Source organism: Bacillus rossius, chromosome 8 (assembly GCF_032445375.1).
Source record: "Bacillus rossius redtenbacheri isolate Brsri chromosome 8, Brsri_v3, whole genome shotgun sequence".
Lineage (NCBI taxonomy): Eukaryota > Metazoa > Arthropoda > Insecta > Phasmatodea > Bacillidae > Bacillus > Bacillus rossius.
The window spans coordinates 49,946,943-49,966,187 of NC_086336.1; the positions used below are offsets into that span (position 1 = coordinate 49,946,943).

At 36.1% G+C, this 19,245-nt stretch overlaps 1 protein-coding gene across 1 annotated transcript in view; it reads right to left on the minus strand.

The window, feature by feature from the left end:
• The window catches only part of LOC134534900 (alpha-mannosidase 2-like), a 205,034-nt gene that overhangs the window by 120,524 nt on the left and 65,265 nt on the right, over positions 1-19,245 (minus strand). Inside the window, exon 2 of the mRNA XM_063373581.1 lies at positions 7,111-7,203. Coding sequence (XP_063229651.1) covers positions 7,111-7,203 — 93 coding nt within the window. The remainder of the gene's footprint in view (positions 1-7,110; positions 7,204-19,245) is intronic.

Below are 19,245 nucleotides of genomic sequence, written 5' to 3' on the forward strand. Positions count from 1 at the left end.
AAGTAACAAGCTTCGCGTGTTTGCTTTCCCCGATAACATGTCACGGTGCCTTTCAGCTGTTAGCAATCAAAATTAAATCATTCCGATATATTTTGTTCGTATAATATTTTATATTTATATACGCTATCTACATCTCCGGAAAAATGCTCTCTTTTTTTTTATCGGCGAAATAATCTGATCGCTCATTAGACTGCAGTAGTGATCGTGTCCTTTCTAATTGGCGGCCGTTTGCTACAAAAATCCGTTGCTATTTAGCAGGACCGTTCAGGACGCGTTTGCTTCCTGCACTGGATTGCTGTGATTGGTTTGCTGACAGTAGGCGTGTACCTGAAGGAAACCCAGCCAACCACGAAACGCAGACATTGCTACAAAGTTTTAACGCACAGCTGGTTAGAAAATATTTTTCACGAAAACATTCGTTGGTCTAAAAGTATGTAGGTATGTATGTAATTGACAGTTCACATTATCACTTTATTTAAATTCTCCAAATTCTTTTAGTGTACATTTCAGAAAGCCATAAAAAGTATAATTACATCTCAAAAACGTTTATCTTTATTTTGTAATGGAATTTTGGGTATTAATGTTTCCCTTCCGAAAGCTTATATAAATATGAAGCTCAATAAAATGCGACAAGTTTAATGGGACGTAGTTCATTCTTTCAACAAATATACGAATATTATATTTTGGCATACGTAACCCTTTTTTTTAGTTTCCATTTTTAAATAATAGTATTGAACTGCTGGTGATATAAAGCACTTAATATTCTGAGCCAAGCCGTTTTAATTAATAGTCAATCGTGTCTCGACAGAACAAACATGACAGTGATGGTTTTTTTTAAACACACCGTTAGCTCTAGATTTAGGTTTGACGTACTGCTATCGCTTTCATATCCGGTGGGTATTCGCTACTCTGAAGAAGCAGGAGACAGAAGGGAAATGGGGGGAATTGGAGCTGTTAAGTGGCAATCAGCCCGTGCCTGGCGCTGCCCACGTTGCAAAAACAAAAACAAAAGGCAATTTTAAATATCGATCGAGTGTTTAACGATCAAATTCGATTCGAATAAACACGTGATCGAACAAGTTTAAAATTATTAGACCATTGCAGACCATTACATAATTAAGGTATTATATTTACTTTGGTGTGATGATCATCGTTAGTGCAAAATTATTATTCATTGACATTGTTAGCTTTAAACAATTGTTTTTTTAAATTTCTTATATGGGAACTGCTTTATTTTATCACGCACATATAACCTGCACATCCATAACTTTTTTAATTCTTATTAAGTTATAGCTTTAAAAAAACGTGTAGAGAAAATACAGCGAATAAGTCTACTGGCAAATGACTAAATTAAAAAAGGCTTATGTATGTGTATGTGCCTCATAAATATTACCTAGTTTTTTTTATAGCACTATTTAATAAGCAAATTACTATCGAGCCCCAAAAATGGGTCGTTTCGCGGTTCAAGAGTGTAATCTCTCGCTCCTGTTTCTGTCCTCGCATATTCTGGTTTTTATTGAGAACGAATTTAGCCATCTGCCCTCGGAAATGACATCGAAAGTATTCACATTCTGGCGAGGAAAGTGAACGTAAAAAATTAAAAAAATGCCGACATTCGTAACACAAAAAATAAATTGTTGCCACATAAAATTGTATTTAAAGTACAATCTTGTTCAGCTTATGAAAAACTTTCACAAATATATGCCACCAATTTATAGAGACTCCCTGATAAATACGATTGGTGATATTGTTTTGTTAGAAGCATTTAAAAAAAATTATTTATACAACTCACAAGCAAATAAAAGGTAGTTTCATAGCTACAGTTTTACACAACAAAATTATTTCGATAATACTGTGAATGTTGGGGTGGTAGTTATATCGTGTATAAAGTATTAAATTACTATTAAAAATAATCTCCCATTGCTTGTAAATCTAGTTCAATGCCCTAATCTCAGGATTAACCTTTATTCCGATAGATTTTGGTGGTTTTTTAATCATCCTGAAAAAAGATGTTCAATACACTTAATAAAATAAGCTTTCATGCTTTTATTCCCTCCTGGCTACATTTACTTTATCATTATTGCAGAGATCAATTAAATGTAGTGGCGGACTTTTAATTTTTATCCCTAATGGACAGTTGCATCATAATAGTTCAAGCGTGAAAACGAATCATAAGCAGGTTTGATCGTCGTTCGACCAAATTACAGATAATATATCAAACGCGTATGAAAAAAATTACTTATTCTAGTGTTACAGCCTCTTCTCAAGTGAAATAACCATATTTTAGATGTTTGAAATTCTTGTTATTTTATTTCAATGTTTTAATATTTTATTTCGTCATGGTTATTTTCCATATTATACAGAAGCTTTTTTTTAGTTAAAACCTATTCTTATTTCAGACTCCTTTTTCGTATTGATTTTTAAATACCAGTATGTGTTTTCAGCCGTTATTAAAATTCAAAATATCAGGCAGAGACTATATGTGCTGCTATCTGGAGGCAATTTAATCAACCATTTGCTCGCCGTGTCACAATCGATTGTAGCGACTGCATAATCCTTCCAGCCCACCAACATAAATCCACCCAACATTTCTTCGACACTGTTGCTGCCTGTCGTCGCAGATTGTAAATGCATGAACTACAGTTCACGCGAACGAAGATCGTTGGCGCAACGTTTAGAGAAATGATCCTTGGATCATTCACGGGTCGCGGATCGAAGCGCAGAATGGTGAAACTGGCCGTAATCCATGTTAAAATATTATTTTTGGTTTATTTTAGGTTTGAAGTCACGTGGACGAGATTATTCCAGACGAATTAGTGTATTATCATCGGTCCTCGATAAATCTACAAAGTTTGAATGAAATCTGGCCGTTTAAAGTGGGTCGAAATCGCACCCAAAGGAGTCGGTTACAAACATACAGATGAAGCTAGTATAAAAGGTGTAAAAAAGGCAATAATGTGTGACAGTGATAATGATGATGATGATGATGATGAGTCGTATTACCCATTAAAGTATGTCGCGAGCACAGGCAATGCCACGATGATGACAGTCGTGTATTCCCTGTGCTTGCCGAGGCAGGATGATTCTGCAATGGTTTGCCATTGCCTTCCGAAGTATGAAAGTGGAAGGGACATTAAAAACACCCAGTCCTGAATCCGGGTATCGAACCCGGGGAATTTAAGCCCGCCAGACACGCTAGCCACTAGATCAAGTGGGCGGACTGTGTGGTAGTATAGGTATATAAGGTGTTAAAACAGAACTTTCGCGGGAATTCGAAATCATCTCTTAAGCATTTAATGCCGCTAGCCATGCTGATTTACTGTTGAGAGTAATCGCGAAGATCAATTGATAATTACAACTAGTTCCCTTCGTAAGGTGAAAATATTTTAAAATTTATCGTTACAAGTATTTCTGCGGATTTCACTTCATACTACACTGCCTGTCATTTTAATACAAAACTTTAACTGCTTACATAGACTTTACGGATCAACTGCATATTTTGATTTATTTGAGACTTGCGGCATATTTCTCTTTTTAAAAAATAGGTTCGTTGTACGCGTGTACGCGCGCTAGAAGTTATACTTACTTCGCGTAATAAAAACTAACTTTTATTTTACAAGCAAATAATTAATAGAAATAAAATAATAAAAGGACTGTCGTGATATTATAAATACGGTAAACAAAAATAAATAAATAAATAAATAAAAATTCTCGGTATTCGATATTCATATAAACACGCGTACAAAATTAATTATTTAATTTAGTAAAATAATCGAGATGTATATTAATTAGTAATGAAAATAATAATCAAGCTGAAAGTTTATTCTAATTAATGAATTTTAATTTTTTATCAAATAATAATGCAATAATTTAAAACGCAGATAAATTTTTCCTACACAGACATAACCCCAATTATATAAATACACTTGAAAAAGTTGATAAACACAATTTCTATCACTAATATTCACAATGAATATATATGTTTTTAATTATATAGTCCAGTATTCAGTATCAATCACTAAAGTATGTGATTTAAAAGCACATATAAAATTTTGATTTGTATGTAGCCTTTTTTCATCCTGTGGAAATTTCGTTGCATGGTGCGCGCACATCGTAAAAATTCACTCTCATCATTTTTTTATTACGCTCCTAAAGTAGTATAACTTCAAAGAAATAATAAGAGTAGAAATAATATTACGTAAGGTAGTTTTAAAACAATTAGTCTGACAATGGGTCGGCAATATAATTACCTCGTTATTCATATGCTACAGCAAATTAAACGAGTCACTACTTATAAAGCAAATTAATGAAGTTTAATAACTCTGTGATAATTAAATAACAGTGGTGTTTGATTTGCTAGATTAAAATGCCACAGCCTACATACTTATACAATATTTAATCTCGCTATGGCAAAGGCTTCCAGTTCACTTGAATGTAAATATACCTGGTTTTTTTTCACTTCCAGGCCAATTGTATTTATTTCATTGGGTATAAATTGAAGCTAGAAACGAATTTCAAAATAATATTGTTACCGATATCACTGAGAAATAGCAAATAAAAAACTGCTTACTTAAATCATAATATCCTTTGGATAATTATCTTTTTACGTAGCTTCACAGTACGCTTTGCAATTAAGTATAGTCATAGTCTTATAAATTAGTCACCATTAAGTTGGAATACATTTTACAATATACCACACACAAGGATGGGTCCGATAATTATTTCGAGACCGGTAAGCAGCGTGTGTTTTTACTGTCGGAAAAAAATGCAAGGGGAGGGGGGGAAATATGACGTAATGAAATTTGACCAATGAAAACAAACTTGAATGGAGAAATGAAGGGACATTTTATGTGTAATATTGGTCAATGAAAGTACAGAACATGATCCCGCAGGTAATGTACGCTCGCAAAGAAACATTTTTCAGTGCGAAACAATCATGTGAATATTACCCGTTCAAAACCCACATTTTCCCACGCTTGTCCAGTGAGAATGTACTGTGGTAATGACATAAGCTTCGCTCTGTTGACGAAGTCAAAATAGTGTATCGTGATCCAGCAGCTAAACGTTTTTTACTCTTAAATATCACACGATTAATAATTGTAACTTATTAAAAGTATTATTTCTGTAAATAAATTATCTATAAAATTTTAATGAGCGTTGGCTGAATAAACGTGAAATAAACATTCCAAAAACGCCTATTCAAAATGGAAAAACAATGCAAAATCAATTTTTTGAGTATTAGTGTTTTATTTTAGATCCGTGAAATAAGGTAGACATATTATAAATACAATAAAATGTTAATAAAATTAAATACTCAGTAATTTATATTCATATAAACACGTGTACAAAACTAATAATTAGTTTTGTACACGTGTTTATCTCGATTGTTTTACTAAATTAAATAATTATTATTTAATTTAGTAAAACAATAGAGATTAATTTTATTTAATTAATTTTATTTAATAATGAAAATAAATAAATATTCTGAATGTTTATTCTAATTTATTAATTTTAATTATTTATTAAATAATAGTGTAATAATTTATAACGCAAATAAATTCAGTTTTACTGGCATTCTAATAGCACACACACACACATAGATATATATTTCTTAGAGAGTAAAAAGGCTTGTGATTTACGAATACAGGAAAGGAGTGGCCCGGAGGCATATTTAAAGAGTACAAGCGAAGCTTTATTACATCTTATAAATCGGGATACCAGTTTGAAAAGTGGATTGTAACGAAAACCGGATGGTTTTTTTTTTTAATTTATATAATATAAACAGCGATTGGCATATTTAAATTGCGCATTTATATAATTATATATATAGGGTAAAGGTTTACGCATGTGTCATTAAAAACAGTTTTGTTATATTTGCAGGTCACCAAAAGTAATAGGCAAGTATTTCAAACGTTCGATTCCGGGTGACTCAATCTACTTTGAGAGCGGTTATTGGACCCACACTTTAACAGATTTGAATCAAATAAAATTCAATTCGTGCAGAAAACCGCGAACTATTAAAACCACATTTGAAAAGTTTTATAAAAAAAAGTTTACGATGTAACAACTGCGAGACGAAATTACGAAGAATAATGGGAAAATTATAATGTCGATGCATGTGGTGGATTTATACATCGGGATTGCACGGAACAACGAGTAGAAGAAAGAACACGATCCCAAGATAGGCGCCACTCACAACGGACCTGAACTCGCATGGAGAGGAAGAAAGCTAAGATGGCGGATGTTTCTCCGCCTAGCACGAGTGCAGGCATTACAGATACAGTGTTCATCCGCAACCTAGAACACATTGAGACTGTAACAGAAACAGCATTGGTATTGAAATCACAAAACAGTTCAAATAGAACTATTGTAATTTTTTAACTTCCCGATAACACAAAGTACTCACGTTAAAAAATCTTGCTTCCTTTTCCCTACACAGCCTACATCCGATTTATTTTAGTTGATTGCGATGATTTGCAATTGCATTTCTTAAAGTTGGTGATGATTAAAAAGGAACCAGCAGAAATTACCTCGTTTGGGTCAGTAAACAATATTAGTTCTTTTAGTTGCGAAATGAAAAAAGGTTACAAAAAAATGGGGTGTGGCTGTGTCATGGACACGGCCGTGTGTTGTACGTGAATACGTGTACGTAACAGGTATTATTTTATATACAAAATATAAAATACGCTATTTTTTTTATTTTGACACCATATATATTGACTGTAACTATTTTACACTAATGTTTTATTTATGCAATCAATAGATTTTGACGAGAGCTGACGATTGAAACTCAAACGAACGTCGTAGCTTCTCCGAGTCAAAGGTTGTATTAAATGGAAATCTCGAAACGCAGCAAAATGACCTCAAAACGGCGGCGCTTCCCCCTCCACCGCGCGCGATGCGTCACAGTCCTCACTTAGCGTAACGAATTTTTTGATCCTTTAGCCATCAAGTGGTGTAATTACATTTTGGATGGAGATGATAGATGTGTAGCTACAACACCAAACTGTATCCCCCGATTTTGTTATCATTCGTTTTTTTTTTGGATTTCCTCCCACTACGGAAGCAATTTTAAAGACGTTTACACGTCAAAAGTGCTTCAGGTCTTACCTTAAGGGGGAGGTCAGGCCACTTCTCCTTCCTGGCCTTGTATCGCTCCTCGAAGTTGGCATCCCAGTACTCCCTGCTCTTCATCCAGTACGGCTGCAACAGGAAACATGCGTCTTGTAACGATGGAGGCAGTGCAAACGAACGGAAATTCAACAACGTTATGATTTGCAGGAATTGTATACTAGGGCGAGTCTAATTTTTAAGAATTTTTATTTTCGGACCACTATATTACAGAAAATTTTCCTCCTATAAAAAAGGGAGAACGACTTGAAAAAAAATGGCTGGTATCTTTCGACCACGCGTCGTACTCAAAATTCAATTGGATTGGCTTTTATTTTTAATTTTCATATTACCTAAAATTATACTATTGACCAGCCATAGTCTGTTATAATCATTTCATCGTTCAATGAAGTAAAAAAAAAAAAACATTGAACCTGAATTTCCTACACATATCTACTTAAAGCAATATTCACCATCAAACTCACGAACGATATTTGTTAACTTTGATCAAAAGCCCAAATTTCAAATCTTAAATCCCAGGGTACTATTTTCTTATTCTTTTTTTAATTCAAAAGTGTAAACAATTTTCTTTTATTTGAAGCACAAAAGTCCTAATGGTTTTATAAGATTCTTCACTAACACGAATAAATCACAAAATCAAAAATACCAAAAGTTTAACAATACAAACTAACCTTACCAAAATAATTTTTTATTGAATAATTATAAAAAAAACATGGATAACCCTTTTGATTTTTACAATTCCAACTCGGTTTATAAATGTGGTGAATGCCTTGAGGACGCAAGAAAAGAGGAAAATACGGGTAGATTCCACCTGGTACTACCAAGAAACCTCCCTACTATGACAGTAAAACTGGACACAATGATCCGTAGCATCCGTCCGTTTCCCACCCGTCTGTCAATCATGTGACCTCAAGTCAATCAAAAGACCCAAAAAATTTCATACGTCAGTTCGTCAAAAGATTCCCAATCTTTATAACTTTTGACGGACGGATGATATTATAACCTCCAGAAGTTGGCACGGTATTGCAGGCCACCTTTTATTTACTACCTTAAAATGTTTTGAAGTTTGTTTGTTTATTTATTTATTTTAGCGGTTTCCATTAAATGTTTCTAACTTACTTATTTAAACACATTTTAAAGATAATAATATGTTCGCAGGCTTTCCCGACCATTGTTTGAAGTAGCTTTTACTAACAGTAGGTAACTGCTCCCTGATGATGGCGACTGCAATGTCGACCGAAACGTCGGTGAATTATTCGCCAAGGACACGGCTACAACCCATAAGCCAAGCTACTTCACATTTTAAAGATTTTTGATAAAAAAAAATCCCGAGACACATAACTGTAAATAATTACGAATCTTAAAACTAAAAAAAAAAAAAAACATTAATATCAGAGCGAAAAAAAATTGGTTTAATTATATTTTTAGTGTTTAACTTTCATGACCGACGATATAATCTACCTACACGAAGATAAATTGTCACCACTATACAAGCCATCTAGCCTGTTGGCAGCATCATAAATGTAAAAAATGTATTTGACGGATGCTCGGATCATTGTGAATCGCTCGGCTCGTTGAAAGGACGGACAGGTGACGGATGGACGCGACGGATCATTGAGATCCGTGCAGACCTCCGGGTGTTATCGCGCCATTTGCAAACTGCCTAAGATTTATCACAAAGGTCTGATTATGAATAACATTTAAGAGCCAAAGCATGTTTCCATACAAGTATCGTTCCATGGTTTTCGTCTATAACATGTTTTTTTTGACAGTGGAAAAGGCTTTAAAAAAAAGGGTGTTTTCACGACCATATTCAGGTATGAAAAATAGTGAAATTAATTTTAATGCGGTTTTGTTAATTACTAGTAACTAAAACTTAAATCTAATCAAGAACGCCCTCAGTCCAATATCTGTCCGTGAAATCGGTCTCAAGTCCGATCAATCACACATTAGTAGGGACCGGAAAAATTCGCGGGTTCAACGACTTGTAGGATGAAATCCATAGTTCTACGTACACTCGGTCAAATGTCACCCGCTCATTGGCTGCTGCCTTGTGAGACGTCCCAACGTAGCAGCAGCCTGTGATTCGATACAGCTTTGGTTCGGGTGTTTCTCATTGGCCCAGAGTCATCCAGGTGAGTTGTGAGCCAATAGCAGAGGCAGCACTGAGGTACAACTATTTGTATTTTAGCCTATCGCGAAATGAATTCGCGAATTTTTCCGGTCTCTACACATTAGCGTGGACGGTGGAGCTCGGCTCGACAGTGGCTGCCTCTGCCGGTCTGTGTCCGCTCACCGCAGTCTTCGAGGACTACCTCACCTCACCCCTCGCCCACCCCGCGCCGCAGCACCGTCCTGGACTGTCGCTACTGTCGCTACTGTCGCCCCGACTGCTACCGAAGAGGCTCTCTCTCTCTCTCTCTCTCTCTCTCTCTCTCTCTCTCTCTCTCTCTCTCTCTCTCTCTCTCTGGTATAGTGACGTGCAGGAAGCCTTTGTCTTTAACATTCCGTCACAAAACGCTAGGGTCACCACCACTTCCGCGGGGTTCGCGGCCCGGCGAGGAGCGCGGACACTGAGTAACACGGAGAAGCAACTCAAACAGCACCGATGAGAGAAGCTACCCACGTCCCACAGAGACGCGTTTACCCGCCGCGGAGACTGCGCGCCAGTTCTGCGCCTGTCTCGTAGAGGCGAAGAGGCGCGTGAAGCGCGAGCCGGTGTCGCCCTTAGCTCCCCCCGCGCTCTTGGAGCTCGTGTGCCCGACCAGGCGGCTCCCCCCCCCCCCCCCGGTCCCCCTTAGTTCGCAGACGCAAGTGCATCAAGTCACGACGAGGGGAACCGCCTAGCAGCATTCTATCACAATCTTCTGGCGCACCGAAGTTGCGCCCACCACACTTGACGCGCCTTCTAGCTCGTGGTTTCGCTGTGCAAACCGCAACAGCGTATCCGATACCAGCAGCAAACAGAGAATTAGCACCTTTCCCTGTCCCTGTGCAATCTCTTACCTTCTACGCAGTGCCGGGGGCCATTCTTCTCCTGTGATTTCCAGTATACCGTAGTACGCACGAAAAAGCGAGAAAAAAAATAATGCAACTGCTTACGCGTGGTCAAACTATTGTAAAATACATATACTAAAAGTGAGTAGTGGTCATAGACTAATGATTTCATAAATGGCATCTGCGCTTCAGTAGTGTCTCATTTCCGCGCAATATTGCATGACATCAAATGCACGACTAGGGTGCTCAAAGAATGTCGTTTACGATGCCTGAACCCAGTGAGCACTGCCCACACCTTTATTGAACTACTTTCCTCCTGTGGGTGGTTCGACTGGTCCTCACTTTCTCGCTTTCCACGCGTGATATTTTAGCCATCGGAGGATGCTGTTCAACCCGAAACAAAGAAATCACAACATTCTGACGTGGTCACTCCTCGCTGTGGTTGCTGGTAAAAAAAAAACTCGACTTGACAAACATCGGGCCTTGGAAAGCAAAAAAAAAAAAAAAAAAAATAACTCGGTGTCGACCACCACGCACGAGACACCACAGTGTTGATAGTTAACGACTAAACAGACAGGCTCGGAAGCCTAACTCCTTTGGTGACGTATCATTTTTTTAACACATAACAATTTAGGACATTTAAAACGTATAAACCTAAAATGTGAAACTCTCGAATACAAAAAATAAATAAAGACACTTAATGTGTTTTGTGCCTGAACAGGAGGCAAATCGTAAAAAAGAACATTTTCCCGAAACAAATCAGCATTATCTTCGCCTGGTGATGGAAGAGTGGTGACCCCAGGGGGGGAGGGGGAGGGGCGAAAAGTGGCTGGGGGGAGGAAATGAGAACCTATGGTTCAGTGGCTAAAACAAGGTAGGATTGAAATTGGACACGGAGTAATTAACGCGTCGCCACGAACAAATAATCTCTCGCGCAGAAAATTAAACACGCGCCTATGCAGTCGTACATCGAGCAAATTAGCAGCAATATCCGCTGAACTCTGGGAGTGAAATTGCAGGCGGACATGATGAAAAGTGTTCCGTAGTTTAAATTACGGTAAATGACGTAATGATCCTCATGGGATTTTTTTTTTTTGCAATCACATGATTGAGAAATAATTGCGCGTACACTCACATAAACTGCATTAGCCGAAACTTATAGAGTATTAAACACGAGAGTCCAATATAAAAGCTAGTTATCAAACACTAATTTCGCCATTAAATATTCTGAAAAAAATGTAATTATGAAGACATGACTTGATTGAAATCCTGCATTTGCAAGATTCATTTGGTTAAGAGAATACTTTCCTATATTATTTTGCATCTATGATTTTGTATTTTTTTAATGAATTTAAATTGAATCTATAATATATCGCTGATAGTTTATAGCTGATTTTATCATTTCAAGAAATGTTATTTAATGGCTTTAGAAACTTGAAGGTCACTTTATACTTTAATCCTAGCATGACTTGGAAGCATGAAATTAAAAAATCAATAAATATACTGTTTCTCCAAAACACTCAAAAGCTAAGGTTTCTAGGCCTTTTTAAAAATAAAATTTATATTTATTAACTAATATCATTCTAAAAATAGAGTTTTTAACGATAAATCCCAAATACAATCAAACGTTTGATTGTACATGACACGATTACAAGCTCAATGTTCATGCTAGAGTTGAACATAACCGACCTTTAAGTTTCTCAATACCATTAGACAAAAAAAAACTTATTAAATTAACAAATATAGTTATATCATGAATGCAATGAAAATCGTGAGCAAAAACCGAATATATAGAACCATGTCAATTTAGGATACTACCCCCAATAAACAACAAAATAATCGGCACTGCTTGCTGTTTCCATTTAGCTGAGATCAACATCATCTTCCCACCGCCTCCTTTGGTCTTCCTTGGGGCCTTATTCCAGTTACTTCAACTCTCACCATTTTCCTAGGCAGTCTCTCTTGTTCCATTCTCTGCTCGTGGCCATGCCATCTCATTCTTGCTCTCTCCTGCTCTCTCTTGCGCCTTCTCATTCCTGATCCTGTCACGTCTCGTAACTGCTAACATACTCCTCATAAACTTCATACCCAGTGCTCTGATCTCCCCAGGATTACCGTTTATCTGTAACTTCTTTTAAATGTGTGTAATTTTTCTCAAGAGTTTCTTCGGATGCAGGCCACGGCGACAGTGTGGTCGGAGCACTTCACTTCTGCCAGGCGCGGTGGGGCCACTCTAGACGTTTTTATTTTTTTTTCCGCAAGTGGTAAAAAAAATGTGCTGAGAAGATTTTTTAAATTAAGTATTTAGCAACTTCTAATGCATGGAAAGCTGTAGGAAATAGCTTATCTACTATTGTGCAATTTTGTCGAGTAAGTTGCTCCAATCAGGAATAGGACTTTCATCACCTGACCTTAGCCGCTCTATCATCTCTGAAAGCAAGGCTTGCTTTTGCCTGTCCCAAAGTTTATCAGTTGTTCAGGTTTCACCAGAGTATGGGTGTTTGTACTTTAAAGTAAACCGGTGGTCCAAAAACAGTTACATTGTCATTTGAAACAGGAACATCATATTGTTCAACTTAAATAATATATGAAGAATTTTGAGAGGGAGGGGGTTGTGATTGGGATATTGCTGTATATGTTGTTGCAAGTGGAATTTTTCTCGAGATACTTCCGTTCATTCCCCACTCCCTCATTCCGTCCGTGCCCTATTGTCATCTCAACGCCTCTCATCTTCTCCAGTGACATAAAGATTTCCGCGATACTTTAAGCCGCTATACTTTCGTTGGTTCAATGCCCAGTCGGATACAACATGTAATTTTTTTTTTACGCAAGTGGGAAAAGTGGTGGACGTTTTCGTTAGCCAGTGTGTTTCCACAAGAGTTCTCCCAATTTTTTTTTACCACCATTTGCAATCCAAACTGATTCGTATTGCCCAACTCTGCAAGTCTTCCAACAATTTGCCTGCGTTATCTGCGGGCAACATAACAGCCAGGAGACAAGACGAAATGCGAAAGGCAGCGGGTTAAGGGGGCTGCTCGCAAAATAATTTTTCTGTTTTTCTTTGTAACATTTATTCATCCTGCGAAGAGCATCGATTGTACCAAATTTGATATTATTTAGACAAATAGTTTTAAAATAAATCGCTATCAAAGTTTGGTTTTTTTCAATTTTGCATTATACAAATCTTGAAAACAAGATAAGATATGTCAATGAAATTTGGTATAACTGAAGTATGTTAAGTAATCTATTGAAGGGATTAAATGAAATTGCTCATAAATTGTTACGAAAAAAGTGTGCAGGCATGTAAATAAGTCATTTTTCATTAGACTATATAAACGTCATGGTAATACTTATAAGAAAATGAGAACATGCGCGAAATGCGTTTGTATTTCATTTTATTATTCATGTTTCACAATGCTGGATTGTAATAAAATTGCAGCAGATTTGTAACATGCAAGCAGTGCATGTATTTTTTGCGCCTGGCATTCTGAGAATATATCGGATGCAGCCCGCAGCACTGGAGGCGCCGCGGTGTCTGGTGTTATCGCGTCTGGAGCCAGCGCAGCTCGGCACGGCCTGGTCTCGTGGCGCGCGCTGTTGCCGCGCTGCCAGCAGGCAGCAGGTATACGAGCTCAACCCGTAGCTCCACTCGTGCGGCGCTCAGTGTACAACACAAACTAGTGGTTTTTTTTCCGCGTTTGAGTAGATTTTAATTTATTTTGTTTCCAAATGGCCCCACAAAAATTTGTAGATGGGTGGCCTTATAAGAAAAGAAAAAACAACAAGAAAGCGAGGATTAAAAAGAAATTTCACGCAGAGCGAAAATTAAAATATTATATTTCACAACAATGTGAAGGTTCCGAATCAAAATTGTGCGCACCTACCGCATCTACTTCCGAATGCGTGCAATTAACTGTTTCTACAGCATCTAATTCCGGTGAATGTGAAATGTACCAAGAATGTGCCGATGAGCGGTAAGTTATTACACAAAATAATGTAAAATGGTTTGTCAGTTACTTTCTTTAAATTTTATCTTAGGGTGAATTTAAAAAATATAGGCCTATGCTTCATTTAAAATAGTTGGTTGTAATTACCATATTTTATACTGACAGCAATATAAGGAAATTGTAACGATTACGGAATAAGGATAAACATAGTTTTCTTACCTATTGACTTTCAATGCAAACTTACTCTAGTCAAATATTTTGCCCCCCCCCCCCCCCCCCCCCCTCTTTTTGTAATATTCGGTCCTGGCTAGTGTGATAATTAGAATGTACTTAATAGATACCATAGACTTAATGTAATAATTACATAGCACTAATTTCCAGTTTGTCCACACTGTTGAAGTTTGAAATCAATTAGACTACCTTGATGTGTAAATCCTATTGCCTTTTACTAGGCACATGGTGCTACGGTGTTTCTTTTAAGGCCCGTTCCACAATATTTTCTGAAATAACTCCAGGCAAACGCCGGTATGGTTCCTTACTATAGACCAGGGGCGGAACCAGGAATTCCTTCTTTTTTTTTGGGGGGGGGGGGGGCATCGGAATGACCTTTGGGGGGGCCCAATCGGAATGACCTTATGGGCCGGGAGGGGGGTGCACGGGTAGTCTGTATCTAATCTAGTATAATACCTGTGTATTACTACATAATTCGTATTATCCAGTGCATATTTTACCATTCTAGGGTACACCCCATAAATCCGCCTATGATATAGACCAACAAAAACTGTGCCTCCATAGTAGTGGGCACCAGCGTCGTTAGGAAAAATTAATTAGGGGGACGAACCTAATCTGGGGAGTGGGAGAATATGGAATACTGCGCACAGGAGGGTCCGGGGGCACAATTTTTAAAATATTAGGGGGGGGGGGGGCAATTTCTGCCCCTCGCTAAGTGCGCCCATGGTAGTGGGTCATATTAAAAATGACTAGGTTTATTCATGAGCCCAGAAGCATTTTTACATTAGAAGTACGTGTTAAGTTGTTTTAACTAATTAAATTAATGTTAATTTGTTTTCATTTTTATGTGGACAGGCATGACTTACAAATATTTTCATAGATTTTAAAATTTCATAAATACAATATTACAGGACAATGTGTGGAGTTAGGAATCTGTATGGGGTTATAAATCTGTATGAGACTAGGATAAATTATTTTATAATTTTTAGTCCGTTTTAAAAACGTTGTATATTGATATTTTTATTTAAATAATCTTCTCTGTTATGTCTTAAGTTGTCATATATGTGTGTATATTTCCCACTCGTTTTTAATTTTGTATGACTGTTAAGAACACAAGTTTATTTTAGGTGCCAGCCATCCATTGTTTAATGTAAGATAAAAAATATTGATGCGTTTTTCCATGTTTTGTTTTATGTATGTGTATTATAAAAAATTGTGGCAGCAGTAAATACACACACTCACACGCATTATATATATATATATACACACACACACAAACACACGTTTGTTAGTAACGAATGTATCCATTTAAATAATATAATCTATTTTGTATATGCTATAATTGATATATTTACGCCAAACAAATGATTACATTTATTTTATGAATAGTGTAGTGAAATGTTTTTCTAAGCATCTGCCGTGTAATTCTGTATGTTGTCATGTTTTTTGCAATAACAAGTTTTATTGGTAGGCAATACAAGATATGTATGTCATCAAAAATTATTATGAAGCTTAAATAATCACTATATCTACATTGTAAATGCTAAATAACGTGATAACATTTTAAAAATATTTTTACTATCGGCATTTGTTTTATCTGTTAGGTATTTGCAATTTTTTGTGAGTTAATATGTTTTTTTTTATTATTAGTTTTATTAGTAGCCAATATAAAATGTATATAAATGTTACCGGGATTAATTCTTATACCTTGAATAGTCACTTCTTTGTAAACATTTTCCCTTCTAATTATTTGACTTGATATTCGGGTTGTTTTATGTAAATTGTATAGAATATTAACTTCAGAGTTTTGTGTACATTGTATTAAATTGACTTATCATCCACCTATTCGTTCTGTGGGTTAATGCTTTTGTAATTTGGTGTTTTGTTGGTAGACAATATAGGCCAGTAAAATAAAGGTTTTGGTGACGAATAATTAGAGGAAAGCTGGAATCTGTTTTAATCGACGAAGTTCATTCGTAGTAAGAGTATCCTAAGTTTGCCCCGATTTACGAGTGGAGCGTTGGCCGCCATTTTTAAAAAACTGTAGATTCTTTCATTTTTTTTTCCTGATTTTTCTCAATATCCGAAAACGAATTTTCCAATCAAAAATATTGTTCCGAAGATAAATGTAGCTTATTAAATTACGATTCGAAAGAGTACAAAATACATTGAAATGGGTTATTTTTTAACTTAATTAACACTTTTTGAAAACCACATTTTAAAAAGTATTTTCTAAATATTTAATGTTCTAGTTTAATTACTAGCAATATATCCGAAATAGCCCATCCTAACCGAAAAAGTAATGAAATAAAAGTTGAAGAACATTTTATTATGCTTTTTACGAACAACGAGTTTTATTTAGTACACATACATTTGTATATATAAATTAATAATTTGAGCCACCATTGTAAAACTGTTATGTTGTGAGAAATCTTTCTTCGATTAATTTTTTTTGATAAGCAGATATTTATTTGGTCAAACATAACATTTACCATCTAATTTGATTTGGTAGGAAACGCAAACTTTATACAACATAGGATTAAAAACACTTTAAAAATGATCACACATGCTATACCACTTAAGTGATATAAACTTTTCTTTTACTTCATCTGTTGTATTGAGAATAAGAAATGGTTTTGTGACTTAATAAATATATTGAAAATAAGGTAATCAAAATCAATGGAAGGCTGGGTGCCGACAAAGGTAAAAAATTAAATAAATGTTTCCTAATCCGAAATAATTTTGACAATCGAAAAAGTTCTATTGTTACTGAAATTGAAGGAATAATATACATACTTATTCGTTTACACACTATACATACAATCCATTGAAAGTTTTAGCACTTAAGAATTATCATATATGATGGATTTATTGGATACTCTTAACATACCTACTACCGAAAATATAGCAACACAGTGATTAAAAACAGCATTTAAATGTTTTACCAGTAACTTTATAAATAAATACAAAATAGTGATTATCAAATATAACATTATAATAAAACAAAAATCTAGAAACTGGTTATATCAAATATATTCAATATAATGTACTATGGCTTTATCAGTCGCATGACAACATTATCAGAAACTTGTTAATATCAATTAGCACTGTGCATTCGTGGAGAATTAAACAGTTTCTCTAATAATAATAACGATTCAAAATAAAATATTCATAACACAGAGAATACAATAAACACATATGATAATGATTTAAAGATTGGTAAATCTACAGAGTAAGTAAATTTACCAATCTCCCTTCTCATCTTAAATCAAATCATTCAGCAGTGCATCTATGATAATCAAGAGACATTTCATTATCATTTATATTGTACAGTTATAACAAACAATTTTTACAAACAAAACAGTACATAACATGTGAGCTAATAAATCACTTTTTAAGTACATAATACACACACTTATGTTTTCTTTATTTTAGAACAAGGTAATTCAGGTGGCTGCTCTAAGATCTCATTCTCATAGTCTGATAAACACTTGTCTTCTTGGAGGACTATATGCTCTTCGTTGCAGACGAAGTTTGGTTGAACAATGTCGTCTACTGGGGAATTGGCACACGATTGAGCTTTGCAATTCTTGCAGATCGTTGTACATTTCAAGTTACTTTATCAGCAAGAGCAGACTCCATGACAGCCTTTGGCACACAAGACACAGTTTTGAGGAGCTCTTCGGGTGCTGCAACTCTATTTGTTGTAACATGGACTAGACCATGTTTGGATGTCTTCCAGCCCCATAGCAGTGGATCGGTGTGGTTGTTGCTCCACATTTGCACTTGCAAATATGTTCTCAAGGAATGCTGGCGAGCAGCTGCTGGAGTTGGAGGCAAAGAAGCGAGGTTAAATTCATTTCTTTGTAGCGATTTCTGAAACATCTCGTAGCGTATTTCATCTAGTGGCATATCACTACGTCCAGAGTAGATTGCCGCAATTAATTTCTGTCCTGCCACATCAACCTCATCTGCAGTAGTTTCGGCTTTGTTAAACATCCTTACAGCTTCTTGCAACTGACTCTCTTTCTCCAGCACCTTACAGAAATTCAGTTTTCCTTTTCTGAAAAAAGCTGATGTAGTGTCGCAACCACTGAATGCATGAAGGAATAGGATATTATCCTTAGCAGGTTCGGATGAATTGAAATTGCGTGGACTGTAAAGTTCATTGCTATATTGACCCTTTCCTGGCTTCAATAAATATATGTTGGGGGAGTCTGGAGCTAATGCAGTCAAAATCACCAACAGGTCAGTGTCTTCCCCCACAATAACCACACAATCAGCATGCTGGGCGATGACAATTGCACTGGTCACAATTAGTGTCAGCATCCTCCTTCGCCTACTTTACAACAAACTGCTCAGCTTTAAATTTCTCATTCAACATGGAGATAAGACGGTTCTTGTTATGTTCATTTGATATAAATAATTATTGTGGCATTGTCACCGACATTGTCTCATCAAACATAACATTTGCTGCTGTCAGCTTATTGCCTCTTCGAAGTCGTTCCGCAGATTTTATACCGTTCGCACTTGTTTCATCTGGATATCCATCGAAAACAATGGTTGCACCTTGTTCAAAGTAATGTTTAACATACTCGACATATTTATTTAATATTGACGAAAAGGGTTCTCGGGCCTGCCACAACACACGGTGTAAGACGTAGCCTCCATCTATGACATAAGCAGAGTTACTCATATCCATTGAATCCTTTTCAGGAGTAAACAGTTCGTAGAATGCTGATTTGCGTGTTTTACGCACACCAACTTCGTCAAATAAGGACAACGGATACGGAGCCAGCTCAAATTGAAAGTATTGTTTCAGTTGTTCATTTGATTTTTTATGTAATGAAATTCTGCGGAAAATCGTATCAGGGTTGACTGTAACTTCTTCCTTGTGAATTTTCACAGCAGAATTAACACATCGTAGAGGCATCACTCT